The 14,881-nt window shown below is 43.1% G+C and overlaps 1 protein-coding gene across 1 annotated transcript in view; it reads left to right on the top strand.

Moving 5' to 3' along the window:
* Window positions 1-13,966: 13,966 nt before the first annotated feature.
* Window positions 13,967-14,881, top strand: part of LOC126093962 (uncharacterized) — a 127,643-nt gene continuing 126,728 nt past the window's right edge. The window contains exon 1 of the mRNA XM_049908760.1: window positions 13,967-14,079. Coding sequence (XP_049764717.1) covers window positions 14,008-14,079 — 72 coding nt within the window. The 5' untranslated portion in view covers window positions 13,967-14,007. The remainder of the gene's footprint in view (window positions 14,080-14,881) is intronic.

Below are 14,881 nucleotides of genomic sequence, written 5' to 3'. Positions count from 1 at the left end.
GATGCCCATGTCCCTGGGGCATCGGGACTCACGGCAATGGCCATCCAGCCAGATGGCCCTTGCTGAGGCTGGTTGGCAGCCATTGGGAGGGCCCCTGGTTGGAATGGGTGGCATCAGGCTGGATGACACGCCATGAAGTGTAGTATGTCATCTCTTGCTGGTGGTCTGCTGCCAGCAGTCTCTAAGTGCGCAAAGTCTAACGTCAGTGCTAAGAAATACGATCCCAAATTGTCCCCCTCCCTGGCTACACCATAGGAGGAACGCCAGGCCAAGGATGGCAGTGAAGCTTACTCGCCCTGGTACCTCTTATGTAAGAGAGTTGATGGGAAATCTTTCATGACCATTAAGCCTCACTTTTTTGTGGAGCATTTGGAGCACATGTTTGGGGAGGTGGAGGGCTTGTCTGAAATGCACTCTGGATCAGTCTTGATAAAAACAGCATCCTCTGCCCAGTCAGGGGCATTACTCGCTTGTGACAAGTTGGTGGATATTTCTGTTACCATCTCGCCCCATAAGAGCTTAAATGTGGTTCAGCGTGTTATATTCCACAGGGACCTTCTTTTGCTGTCTGATGACAAGCTGCACACCAATTTAGAGGGGCAATGTGTTCATTTCGTCCGGCGTGTCCATCAGGGTCTGAAGGATAATCAGGTTGCCACCTGTACCTTCATATTGGCCTTCGAGGGTGACACATTGCCCAAGAAGGCCAGGTGATGGTCTACCACTGTGACGTCAAGCCATATATCCCTCCACCAATGTGGTGCTTTAAGTGCTGGAAGTTCAGACATATGTCTTCCTGCTGTACTTCCAGCATCGCATGTTGAGATTGTGGACATCCATCACATCCCAGTTCTTCAAGTGCCCTGCCTCTCGTCTGTGTCAACTGTGGAGAGCATCATTCACCTTGCTCGCCAGACTGCAGGATTTTACAGAAAGAGAGGAAAATCATGGAATATAAGGCCCTGGACCAACCGACCTACAATGAGGCTAAGAAGAAATTTGAGCACCTACATCCTTTGGCTATGACCACCTCTTATGCCACCACTTAGAGAACAGTTGTCACCCCATCAGTTCCTCGCATTCTTGTCACCTCTCAGAACCAGAAGGCTACACCTGACCCCTTGATGGTGTGCGGTTTGTCCCTCCCTGTTGCTCCTGCACCGCCTACTTCAGGAGCAACACCCTCCCTCCTCCCCTACCATCGGGTGTATCAGTCCCCACTTCTGCGCTGGAGAAGCGTAAGTCTTCTTTGGCTCCTCTCGCTAGGAAGGGGTCCCTTGGGACACTCCCTTCCCAGATTTCTGCTAGTGGGAAAGATGACACCCGCCAGTCCCTGAAGAGGCCAAAAGCAACTGGTCATAGGGCTTCTTGCTCATCCTCAGTCCTGGAGACTGGATCAATGAAGTCCTCCCAGCCAGGGAAACCCAAGGAGCAGTGAGAGAAATCCAATAAGAAGGTCCCCAAGACCAAGGGAATTGTGGTGGCACCCACACCACCGCTACTTACAAGCTCTGCATCTGCGGATGAGGTGGTGATTCTGTCATCTGCTGAGGACCTAGATTCTGCCAGACCCTCAGACACAATGGATATAGACTGCTCAGGCAAAAAGTCGGTGGCAGCAGGTGACTCTGAGGTGTAAACTGCCTCATTGAATGTTCCATGGCTTCCTAGTCTCACGATGACGTCATCCTCCAGTGGAATTGTGGCGTTTTTTTCCACCACCTGACTGAACTATGGCAACTGTTAAGCTTTACACCTGCTTTCTGCATTGCCCTCCAGAAAACCTGGTTCCCAGCAATGCGGACCCCAGCCTTCCGCAGCTATAAGTGATACTACAGGAACCAAAGCGACTACAATTGAGTGTCAGGTGGAGTTTGTGTTTATGTCCTAAACTCAGTCTGTAGTGAACCTGTGCCCCTTCAAACCCCTCTTGAAGCTGTGGCTCTCAGGAAAAGGACGACGCAGGAAATAACTGTCTGCAATGTATATCTTCCTCTAGATGGTGCATTACCTCTGAATGTACGAGGTGCATTCAAGTTCTAAGGCCTCCGATTTTTTTTCTGTGGACTGGAAAGAGATACAAACATGCGCAATGTTTTAAAATGAGGCCGCGTTCATTGTCAATACGTCCCAGAGATGGCAGCACCGTACGGCAGATGGAATTTTACCGCCAGCGGCGAGAATGAGAACTGTTTTAAATACTTAAAATGGCGACGTTTTCCTTACTTGAACAGCGTGCAATCATTCGTTTTCTGAATTTGCGTGGTGTGAAACCAATTTAAATTCATCGACAGTTGAAGGAGACATGTGGTGATGGAGTCATGGATGTGTCGAAAGTGCGTTCGTGGGTGTGACAGTTTAATGAAGGCAGAACATCGTGTGGCAACAAACGGAAACAACCCTGGGGCTCGCACAAGCCGGTCTGACGACATGATCGAGAAAGTGGAGAGAATTGTTTTGGGGGATCACCAAATCACTGTTGAACAGATCGCCTCCAGAGTTGGCATTTCTGTGGGTTCTGTGCACACAATCCTGCATGACGATCTGAAAATGCGAAAAGTGTCATCCAGGTGGGTGCCACAAATGCTGACGGACGACCACATGGCTGCCCGTGTGGCATGTTGCCAAGCAATGTTGACGCGCAACAACAGCATGAATGGGACTTTCTTTTCATCGGTTGTGACAATGGATGAGACGTGGATGCCATTTTTCAATCCAGAAACAAAGCGCCAGTCAGCTCAATGGAAGCACACAGATTCACCGCCACCAAAAAAATTTCGGGTAACCGCCAGTGCTGAAAAAGTGATGGTGTCCATGTTCTGGGACAGCGAGGGCGTAATCCTTACCCATTGCGTTCCAGAGGGCACTACGGTAACAGGTGCATCCTACGAAAATGTTTTGAAGAACAAATTCCTTCCTGCACTGCAACAAAAACGTCCGGGAAGGGCTGCGCGTGTGCTGTTTCACCAAGACAATGCACCCGCACATCGAGCTAATGTTACTCAACAGTTTCTTCGTGATAACAACTTTGAAGTGATTCCTCATGCTCCCTACTCACCTGACCTGGCTCCTAGTGACCTGCGGCTTTTTCCAACAATGAAAGATACTCTCCGTGGCCGCACATTCACCAGCCATGCTGCTATTGCCTCAGCGATTTTCCAGTGGTCAAAACAGACTCCTAAAGAAGCCTTCGCCGCTGCCATGGAATCATGGTGTCAGCGTTGTGAAAAATGTGTACGTCTGCAGGGTGATTACGTCGAGAAGTAACTCCAGTTTCATCGATTTCGGGTGAGTAGTTAATTAGAAAAAAAATCGGAGGCCTTAGAACTTGAATGCACCTCGTGTTAGCTGCGCTGATTGATCAACTCCCTAAACCTTTCCTACTTTTGGGAGACTTTAATGCTCATAACCCCTTGTGGGGTGACACTGTGCCTACTGGCTGAGGGAAAGATATCGAAACTTTACTGTCTCAGTTCGACCTCTGCCTCTTAAATACTGGGGCCACCACACATTCCAGTGTGGCTCATAGTAGTTACTCAGCCATTGATTCATCAATTTGCAGCCCAGGACTTCTCCCATCTATCCACTGTAGAGCACATGACGATCTGTGTCGTAGTGACCACTTCCCCATCTCCCTGTCACTGCCCCGGCATCAGGCACACGGACGCTTACCCAAATGGGCTTTAAACAAGGTGGACTGGGAAACTTTCACATCTGCTGTCACTGCTGAATCTCCCCCACACAGTAACATCTATGTGATAGTTGAGCAGGTGACTACAACAATCGTTTCTGTGGCAGAAAATACGATCCTTCGCTCTTCAGGGTGCCCCCGGCCAAAGTCAGTCCCTTGGTGGTTGCTGGAAGTTGCTGAAGCAATTAAGCAGCATCGGCCAGCTGTACAGCAGCATAAGCCCTGGAGCACCTTATAGCCTTTAAACGGCTCTGTGCCCGCGTTCGCCAGCTTTTCAAATGAAGGAAGCAGGAGTGTTGGGAGAGATGTGTCTTGATCATTGGATGCCACACGTCACCTTCCCAAGTCTGGGCAAAGATCAAACATGTTTTCGGGTACCAGACCCAACAGGTGTTCCCGGTGTTAACATAAATGTTGCGTTAACTACCCTATTGCCGAGCACTTTGCTCGATCCTGTGTGTCGGACAGTTACCCTCAGCCTTTCGCACTCTCAAACGGCGGCTGGAAGTGAAAGTCCTCTCATTCACTACACGCCACAGTGAATCCTATAACACCCCATTTACAGAGTGGAAACTCCTCAGTGCCCTTGCACATAGCCCCGACACAGCTCCTTGGCCAGATTGGATCCACAGTCAATGATGAAACATCTCTCATCCGACTACAACCGACATCTCCTCATCATCTTCAACCAGATGTGGTGCGATGGCATCTTTCCATCACAATGGCAGGAGAGCACCATTATTCCGGTGCTCAGACGTGGTAAAAACCCACTTGATGTGGATAGCTATCAGCCCATCACCCTCACCAACATTCTTTGTAAGCTGTTGAAACGTATGGTGTGTCAGTGGTTGGGTTGGTCCCTGGAGCCATGTGGCCTACTGGCTCCATGTCAGTGCGGCTTCCGCTAGGGTCATTTACCACTGATAATCCTGTGTCCCTCGAGTCTCTCATCAAAATAGCCTTTTCCGGATGCCAGCACCTGGTTGCTGTCTTTTTTGATTTACAGAAAACATATGACACGAGCTGGCGACATCATATCCTTGCCATAATATATGAATGGGCTATCCGAGGTCCACTTGTAGGGAAGCAGCATACTCACGCCTTATAAAATTCACATAAGTCTTTCCATTGTGTGCCAGCCTAGTCTGCTGTAACTAGCTCTGACATCATAAATATTGCGCTAGCATGTCAGGAGTAGTACTAAATCAATATGTGTTGAATATCAGTTCAATAACTTTAACCATTTTCGAAATTTGGGCATTTTGCTGTAAAAATCATTGGCGCAACAGAAAAGAGCTAGAAACTTAAAAATTTATATTTAGATTCCTTTTGCATAATAATTTAGTAGAAACAGTATTCTGGATGAGATTTTCACTCTGCAGCGGAGTGTGCGCTGATATGAAACTTCCTGGCAGATTAAAACTGTGTGCCCGACCGAGACTCGAACTCAGGACCTTTGCCTTTCGCGGGCAAGTGCTCTACCAACTGAGCCACCGAAGCACGACTCACGACCGGTACTCACAGCTTTACTTCTGCCAGTACCTCGTCTCCTACCTTCCAAACTTTACAGAAGCTCTTCTGCGAACCTTGCAGAACTAGCACTCCTGAAAGAAAGGATATTGCGGAGACATGGCTTAGCCACAGCCTGGGGGATGTTTCCAGAATGAGATTTTCACTCTGCAGCGGAGTGTGCGCTGATATGAAACTTCCTGGCAGATTAAAACTGTGTGCCCGACCGAGACTCGAACTCAGGACCTTTGCCTTTCGCGGGCAAGTGCTCTACCAACTGAGCCACCGAAGCACGACTCACGACCGGTACTCACAGCTTTACTTCTGCCAGTACCTCTTGGTAGAGCACTTGCCCGCGAAAGGCAAAGGTCCCGAGTTCGAATCTCGGTCGGGCACACAGTTTTAATCTGCCAGGAAGTTTCATATCAGCGCACACTCCGCTGCAGAGTGAAAATCTCATTCTGGAAACATCCCTCAGGCTGTGGCTCAGCCATGTCTCCACAATATCCTTTCTTTCAGGAGTGCTAGTTCTGCAAGGTTCGCAGAAGAGCTTCTGTAAAGTTTGGAAGGTAGGAGACGAGGTACTGGCAGAAGTAAAGCTGTGAGTACCGGTCGTGAGTCGTGCTTCGGTGGCTCAGTTGGTAGAGCACTTGCCCGCGAAAGGCAAAGGTCCCGAGTTCGAGTCTCGGTCGGGCACACAGTTTTAATCTGCCAGGAACTTTCAGTATTCTGGATCTCACAAATTAAAATTTTAGTTGAAATTCATGATTTTCTGGTTTTTGTCATAGAAATTAAGGAAGCAAGATAGATTAAGTAGGCGAATAAATAAAGCTAGGATGTTTAAATTTAAGGAGAATGGAGATCCACTATAATCATAAAAATGTGAGAAGTTTCAACAGAATAACTATAAAACTATAGCTATAGCGTATCTCCAAAGAGCAAGTTCAGAGCTCGTCTACTGCGTGTAGTGTAATTAAATTAATTCTCTCGCCCAAAATATTTGACTTAGCCACGTCAGACTTTTATTATGATTACTTACCTGTGTGCTGATTGCACATTTAAATTGACAGCTTCATCGGCCATCAGCAAAGGAAGCAATGATTTATTCGATAACTTAAAGTGGTGCATTACTAGCCCAGCGGCTAGTCGGGAGAGCAGATTTGATCAGGCGTTCCCTTAGCTGTCCGCACCGCGGCTTTATATGTAAGAACACTGCGCGAGAGGAGGAAGGCCCCAGTTCTCTCCAGATGCTGATTAGCGCACCACCTGTGCCGGGAGTCGCGTCGTGTCGGTATTGTTGATATAAACAGCCTCGGATGCAGTAATAACTTACTCGGGATATGCGTAACCATGAAATTGTTTTTGAGTGAAGTGTTAATTTTGGGATGACGTTAATGATCTATCTTTAGTTTGCGTATGTTGTATTTTCACGTGCCGCCGCAGGACAGACATTCTACCATTATTAGCGTGGCGTTTGATGAACATTATCATCAAATTATGGCGAGCATTCACTTAAACATTTAATTTGAACAGTTATAGTTGCATCAGCGCATTATACTCTGAACTGCTCTGGTAGTTGGATTGTATAGATTCTTTTTGGTCTGTGACTTTCAGAATATAGTGAACATTTTAGAGAGAATGGTTTTTGATTATGAATCCCAGACAATATCCTAATTCCTCAGAGCTATAAGCTGTAGCTATAAATGTATTTCTCAGATGAAGTGGGCACTAGGAATTCTAATTACAGGCTTCACGTTTTGCTAATCACTTTCTGGTTGCCAATATTGTAGTTAGAGAGCCAGTGTTGAGAACGGCAAACAACAGCATTAAATAAATAAATACAAAACATTTAACAATTATTCCACCCGCCACCCCACACACTCCCGATTTTTATCCAAAATTTCCTGTCGCTTTGTACTTTCTGTGTTTAAGTTGGTACCTCCCATAGTTCCCCCCATATCAAGGAGAATGGGATCCCACAGGGCTCTGTATTGAGTGTATTACTATTTTTAGTGGCCATTAACAGTCTAGCAGCAGCTGTAGGGCCGTCTGTCTCACCCTCTCTGTATGCAGATGACTTCTGCATTTTGTACTGCTCCACCAGTACTAGTGTTGCTGAGCGGTGACTACAGGGAGCCATCCACAGGGAGCCGTCATGCGCTTTAGCACACGGTTTCGAGTTTTCGGCCACAAAGTCGTGTGTTATGCACTTCTGTCGGTGTCGTACCGTTCAGCCAGGACCAGAACTTTAATTTAATGATGAACCACTCACTGTAGTGGAGATATATCGATTCTTAAGATTGGTTTTCGATGTCCGATTGACTTGGCTTCCTCACCTTTGTCAGCTTAAGCAGAAGTGCTGGCAGCACATTCTAACACTCTAGACGACCCGAAGCGATGTGAAGTTGGATTGAAAATTCATACCTCTCTCCCATAGTTTGACTTACTTGGTGTGTACAGCCGATCTTCTTCTCTTGATTTCTGGATACGTCGATCTCCAAAAACTTCTTCTCTGAAGAATACTGCTGGTTAACAGGAATTTATAAGACTCTCTCTCTACTTTTGAAATAATTTAGTACTGGAAGAATACTTTTAGTTCAGTCTTGGTATATTTCAACTTCCATAAATAACATATTCACCATTTCTCAGATCAATGTTCGAATGTTTACTAGTCAACCGATTCGTCTCACGCTAGGCTTGATTAGAAGGCATTTACAATATAGTTGGCTTAATAACCACCAGCAGTTATGAACATGCCCTACGTCTCTCAAGTCCAGTACATGAATTACTTAAAAGTCTGTAATCAGTTATTCATTTTTTCTTTAACAATAATCACAGTCACTAAAACAGCAAAGAATGCTACATAATTACTTCTTGTTCTTCCAATACGGCTTCCATGGCGCAAGCGGCAAACACTTGTCAATGCCGTTCGACTGTCACGTCTACCTTGTGCTAATGAATCCTTTCCAGCCTGCACACACAAACGTGTCGTGGAGTATGTACATTCTCTCACACTTATTTTTAAAATATTGTGTTTTTGAGATGGTATAAGGGCAAGTGGTTCTAGAATTTATGCAGAAATTCTTGAATCACTACATATCTCCCCCTCAGATCGAACACATGATATTTTATACAAACTCATTATGTACATTAGTATTACATATAATAACAATTCATATTTCCAAAGTGTACATTCCACATTTTTCTTATTAACCATGCATAACCCTTTTATTTTGTATTTAGCTTTTCCTTTTTTCATTTTACTTTGATTATTAAATGGGAGTATTTCACTCAATGTTGGAGCCAATTCTTTTTATATCTAGGCATCGTGAGGACTAACCTTAGGTTTCCAATCATAAACTTCAGGTGTTCATGATACTTGAATATTTTATTCTTTATTCTAATCCTTTGTACTGCTTCTTTAGTATGTAATAACCTCATTATTTATAGACTGTTTGTAGTCTGGATGAACACTGGGCATATGAAAGTGTTCTTTCTGACACTCATAGCACATAATAATGCTACTGGTATATAGAGTTCAAATTTACCAGTATAATTCCTATAAAAATGTGTGACTTCTGTCACGATAGTGTCTCTTTCCCCTTGGATCAGTACCTATATCTTACATGTGGGTTGACCCTATCAGTGAACTTCCTCCTTAGTTCTGGTATGTCCGCTCCTTTATAACAAATCCCTATTCTTCAGGCCACAGGTCGTCCTATCTCTATGCAGGTACGCCTGCCCTATATCCTTAGCAAATGCCGGCTACGTCCCCCTTATCCTTTATGAGTAGATGCTGTGTCTACCTATATTGTTCAAGTTCCACTATCCTACTATTCATCAATTTATCAGAGTATTTGCTAGCTTGACCTTTCTTAAATAAGCGTCACAATTAACTCCAATATGGCTTGCATTCTCCTTCATTACTCATGCTTTCTTCTTATCATGGAATCCTTCTAGTTTTACAGGTGATCAAAAAGTCAGAATAAATTTGAAAACTTAATAAACCACGGAATAGTGTAGATAGAGAGGTAAAAATTGACACACATGCTTTGAATGACATGGGGTTTAATTTGGGGGGGGGGGGGGGGGGGGTGAAGTTCCCGATGGTGCTGGACAGAAAAACGTCAGTGACTGCGCATGACAATCGTGTATAAATGGAGCTGTAATGAGAGAGAGAATCAGATGCGCGAGCAGTCGCAGGATGTTGACGTTACCTGAAAAGGCGCTTTTAGTGAGGCTGTATTATCAGAATGGGGAATGTGCTAGTTCAGCGTTATGATTCTATCGCCATAGGAAGGGGATTCGAATGGGTAAAGGTCTGTTGACAAATGCAGCTGCGATGAGAATGATTTTGAAGTTCGAAGCCACGGGTTGTTTAGACGATAGATCCCATAGTGGCCAACCGAGCACAAGGCATAATGCTGCTGCGACAGTTCAGGAAGACATGGAGACTGTAGCGGGTTCATCTATGCACGGGGAAGTCAGCATTCGTGTAGTCGCACCGGCATTCCATACACTACTGTTTGGTTAGCACTGAGGTGTAACCTGCGATGCTATCCGTACGAAATCCATCGGCATCATGAACTGTTGCCTGGCGATTTAGTGTAGCGGAGGGCATTTGCAGTGTGGGCATTTCAAAAGATGGCGGAAGATGACGATTGGTTGAGTAACGTGTTGTGGACCGACGAAGTTCATTTCACGCTCCGAGGGTCTGTCAATGCCCACAACTGCAGAATTTGGGGTACCGAAAATCCTAGAACTGTCGTGGAAACTCCATTGCACGACGAGAAAGTCACAGTATGGGTTGGATTTACCACATCTACCGTTATCGGGCCTTTTTTCTTCGAGGAAATACGTGATTCTCGTTTTGGAACTGCTACCATGATGGGTGAGATGTACGCCAATATGTTACAGAATCGCATCATCCCCAGCCTCGCTGATGAACACCTGCTGGAACGTACAACATTATTCCTCGACTACAGCTATTTTTGAGGAATGATGGTGGACATATTGAGCATTTCCTGTAAAGAATATCATCTTTGCTTTGTCTTTCTTTGTTATGCTAATTATTGCTATTCTGATCAGATGAAGCACCATCTGTCAGACATTTTTTGAACTTTTGTATTTTTTTGGTAACCCCGTGTCATTCCAAGCAAGTGTGTCAATTTGTACCTCTCTATCTACATTTTTCCGTGATTTATTCAGTTTTCAAATTTATACTGACTTTTTGATCACCTGGTATGTAACTACTGAAACCAGGAAGAACTTCTGCGATACAAGTAGATGAATATGGAAAGCGGGAAAAATAGATAGGTACTCAAAAGAGAAGTAAGAAAGGAGAAGAGGGAAATGGTTGCTAAGAGCGAAGAAGATTAAGAAGATAGCCCCAAAGACAGGACACCCGTCCCACCCCCCTTCCCCAGGAGCCCTACCTCGCTGGTACTTGAGTGAGAAGCCGGAGGAGTTACATTGTTAAATCGTCTCCTACAGATTGGACATTATCACCTTCACCCTTGAGGTCCCCAAAGTAAATCTTAGCAACCCTATGGAAAAGGCAGATGGTGAAGAATCAGGCACACTTGTTTGCGGGGGTTGTCTGAAGGTGTGTTGTGTGTTTAGTGTTTGCCATGGCTTATCTGTTGGTGAAAATCATGCTTTTATCTAGACTACCCTTTCCTTTCAAAACTGATACAAACCGTCCCGTCAATATTATATCTCATAAAAGGTATAAAATATTTTATACAAAATAGAAAATTATACTCTATGATAAAATAGTTGTTCTGTTCATCACATTATATTACATTATCCATAAATATTATATTCTACTCATTTCATTTCATGTCTAGAGATCACTCTTTATCTGTGGTTCTCTTATGCAGTCTTTACGTTATGGTCATATCCAGTTTGCTAAATACTAAAATTATAGGATAGTTTAAGAATTCAGTAATAGACTACAGAATAGTTTAAGATTTGAAGGGAATTCAGTGCAGGAAAACTATTGTGGAAGAAACACCGAAAACAACTCGGGGTCCGACAGTCATCACTCCACCCGTTAACACAGAACGTTAATGTCCCTGGGGGAACGGATATACACTTCACTTGAGCAAGTGCAGACCAATACTTCTCGTTAAATTTTGTGTGAAAGTCTCCCCACAGTCAAATGATCACCACTTCACTCGGTAACACAAAATTAGTTAAAATCTGCTGGTATTATTAAGTTTGGAAGAAGCAATAGTCTAAATGTTTCCGGAGGTTACTCTCACGGCAACTCTTTGATCTATCACTTCTTCAAACGGTTCTGCCAAGCTACATACATTTATAATATCAAAGTTGCATATATTCTCTTTGAAATTCTGTTCTACATTATTTACTTGTGTACTGACAACTCGTGTACTGACACCTGTAATTTGCGATTGAGCATTCGACATTAATTCCTTAGACTGACCTACACTGTCTTTCGAAGTACTTAAACCTTGTCTTACATTATTGTACACGTCTTTTAAAGATTCTAAGTTTTCAATACATTTTGATTCTACATTATTACATTTGGTGTCAAATTCAGTTTCCAAAGCAACCATGCTTTCGCATTGATTACTAGGTTCTTTGCTTTGATCGTCTATTCTGATGTTCAGCAAACCTATATTTGTCATTTGAATATTTAAAGTTTCATTCTGAGCCTTTAATTAAGAATTCATTGAGTTTATTAAGTGTAGGTTTTTATTTAAAATCTCACTTCGAGCTTCCAATTTAGTATTTATCGGTGTGCAGCTGTAGTATCAGCACCGGTTAGCAGCAACTGGTGCCAGTGGTGTCGGATGTTGTCTCCGCGTCTGCGTCGCTGTGATGCGTGTGAGACCTGGATACTCCCCACACCAGATCTGCTTAGTTGAATTATTCTCGTCGTATCTCTTCTTAGCCTAATACGTCAAGGTCTTCTTTCCGTTCTTTTAACATTATTACTTTCGTACGTCTTTCACTGTGTTGTGTTCACAAAAATTTTTATTTAATTTTTGGACTCAATCCAATTACGCGAAACAGATCTCTTGTCTTATTATACCTGGTTGCTATGGCAACACACCTTATCTTTTGCATTGATTTCCTCTCAAAATTACCATTTTTTTGAATCTTTTTCACTGGTCACCACATCCTAACGCTCTAGACAACTCTAAGCGATGTGAAATTGAATTGCAAAATTCACACCTCTCTCCCATAGGTTGACTTGCTTGGTATGCACAGCTGATCTTCTTCTCTGAAGAATACTGCTGGTGAACAGGAATTTATTTTCTCTCTCCTTTTGAAATAACTTAGTACTCGAAGAATACTTTTAGTTCAGTCTTGGTATATTTCAACTTCCATAAATCACATATTCACCATTTCTCAGATCAATAGTCGAATGTTTACAAGTCAGCCGATTCGTCTTGTGTTAGACTTGATTAGAAGACATTTACAATATAGTTGGCTTAATAACCACCAGCAATTATGAACATGTCCAACTTCTCTCAAGTCCAATAAGTGAATTACGTAAAAGTCTATAATCAATTCTTCATTTTTTTCTTTAACAATAATCACACTCACTAAAACAGCAAAGAATACTACATAATTACTTTTTGTTCTTTCACTACGGCTTCCATGGTGCAAGCGGCAAACACTTGTCGATGCCGTTCGACCATTGGATCTACCTTGTACTCATGACTCCTTTCCAGCCTGCACACACACAAACTTGTGTCGCGCAGTGTATATGTTCTCTCACACTTATTTTTAAAATATCGTGTGTTCGAGGCGGTAGAAGGGCAAGTGGCATCTTAATTAAAGCTCATGCATCAGTCACCACTCCCATGCCTCTAGTCTTTCTTATTTACAATAATGAGAGGACTATCATATTCACTGTTGCTATGTTATATCACCCCCCCCCCCCCCCCCCCCCAATATAACCATTTTACCTATTTCTGCATGTACAGCTTGTTTCTTAGATGAAAGAATGGAATAAGGTCACACTGCTGACTATCCTCTAAGTAAAATGTGGAATCTTATTTTATCTTAAACTGAAAAACAGTGGCCTTTGACTCAACTGACAGAGGCATATAGTCATAGCAGCTCACCATTTCTGTCATCTTTCGATACTTAGACATTGTACCTTCACTTTTGGACATTGTACCTTCACTTTACGCTATCGGGCAGCAGCTACAATTTCTCTTGCCAGCACTTTGTTTCTCCGTTGCAAGAAAAAGGGCTGCCATTCATAGCAGGAATTATTTATAGCGAGGTATAGCAAATAGCTCTCTCACCTGAAGATGGTAGCAGGATAGGCCACTGAACTATTGCATCGTTACAGCTATATGATGTGGCTGCAGACCTGAGAAGAAGATAATGATTTAATATGACAGGAAATGTTAAGAAGTCAAATCGTTTTTCTGTTGTTGTCTATATTTATTGCAAGACAGTTGTCACTAAATGATACATAGTCTTTTGTCAAACCTATATTGATTAGAGAAATTAAAATCATTTTGTGTTCTGAATATCAAACTTTTGCTGTCATATGCACAGGTTTGTGATTTCATACCAAAATAAAGAAATATTTCACTTTGGGTAAGTAGGGAACATTTCTCACTCCCTTCCCCTTTCTACTGCATTCCCCCCTCCACCCTCTCTTTCCAAACATTATTATTATGTTAATTAATACAGGAGATTAATTTCAGTTTATTTAGAGGAAAAACATTAATAATCTTTTAAAGCAAATATTTTTGTTCTAATAGGATCTGAAAAAGCAGCTTAGAAGTACTGACAGAAAAAAATGTGTCATAGCCATGAAGTTGTCGGGTCACTTAACTTCCCTTTGGTGCTCTGAAGAGGCCGCACATCTTATACCATTACTAAAGGTAGTATATTTTTATTACACACACACACACACACACACACACACACACACTAATTTTACATCTTTAAAGATGTTTTGATTTGCATGTAAGTTTAAGAAGTTTTCAAAGATGTTCGCTTTTTAAAGTACATCATCACTGGTACTCTCATAAATAATCACAAGTTCTACTGTAAATAATTAAGGATATATCTTCGATGTCATCTGTGAATGTAATATCCATTATCATCTTGCATGGCTGTTTAGTAAAGTTGTTGAAGGTCAGGGGGTAGCTGCTCAACCAAACATACGAGGGGCTAGAGGAGCCAAACAAAATGGTGCACTCCTTTGATAAAGTGGAGAAGAGTCATTTATTTTTTAGAGGTGATAATTGTGTCACTACAACTACCAATCACAGTGGGTGTCCTGCAATGTGGACAGCAGGGTGCTGTGTTGCCTTTTAGAGGGTGATAGGGGTTTTAGAGGTGATAATTGCGTCACTACAACTACCAATCACAGTGGGTGTCCTGCAATGTGGACAGCAGGGTGCTGTGTTGCCTTTTAGAGGGTGATAGGGGAATATGTATAACACTCTTTCAGTGCACTAGGGACGTAACTGTAAGCAAAATGTTTTGAGGAAATAGGATTGGAAGGTTCCTGGCACTAGAAAAAGACATATCTTCTGGTAAACCTTCCGGGATGTAAGGTCGTGGTCCATGAAACTCTTCTGCTCCTAACGTTTCATGGACCATGACCTTACATCCCGGAAGGTTTACCAGAAGATATGTCATCCGGTCGTGAAAGCCTTCATACTATGACTAGAAAAA

This window comes from Schistocerca cancellata, chromosome 1 (assembly GCF_023864275.1).
Source record: "Schistocerca cancellata isolate TAMUIC-IGC-003103 chromosome 1, iqSchCanc2.1, whole genome shotgun sequence".
Classification (NCBI taxonomy): Eukaryota; Metazoa; Arthropoda; class Insecta; order Orthoptera; family Acrididae; genus Schistocerca; species Schistocerca cancellata.
Note: the sequence above shows the minus strand (reverse complement) of the source record. Positions and strands in the feature narration are given on the sequence as shown.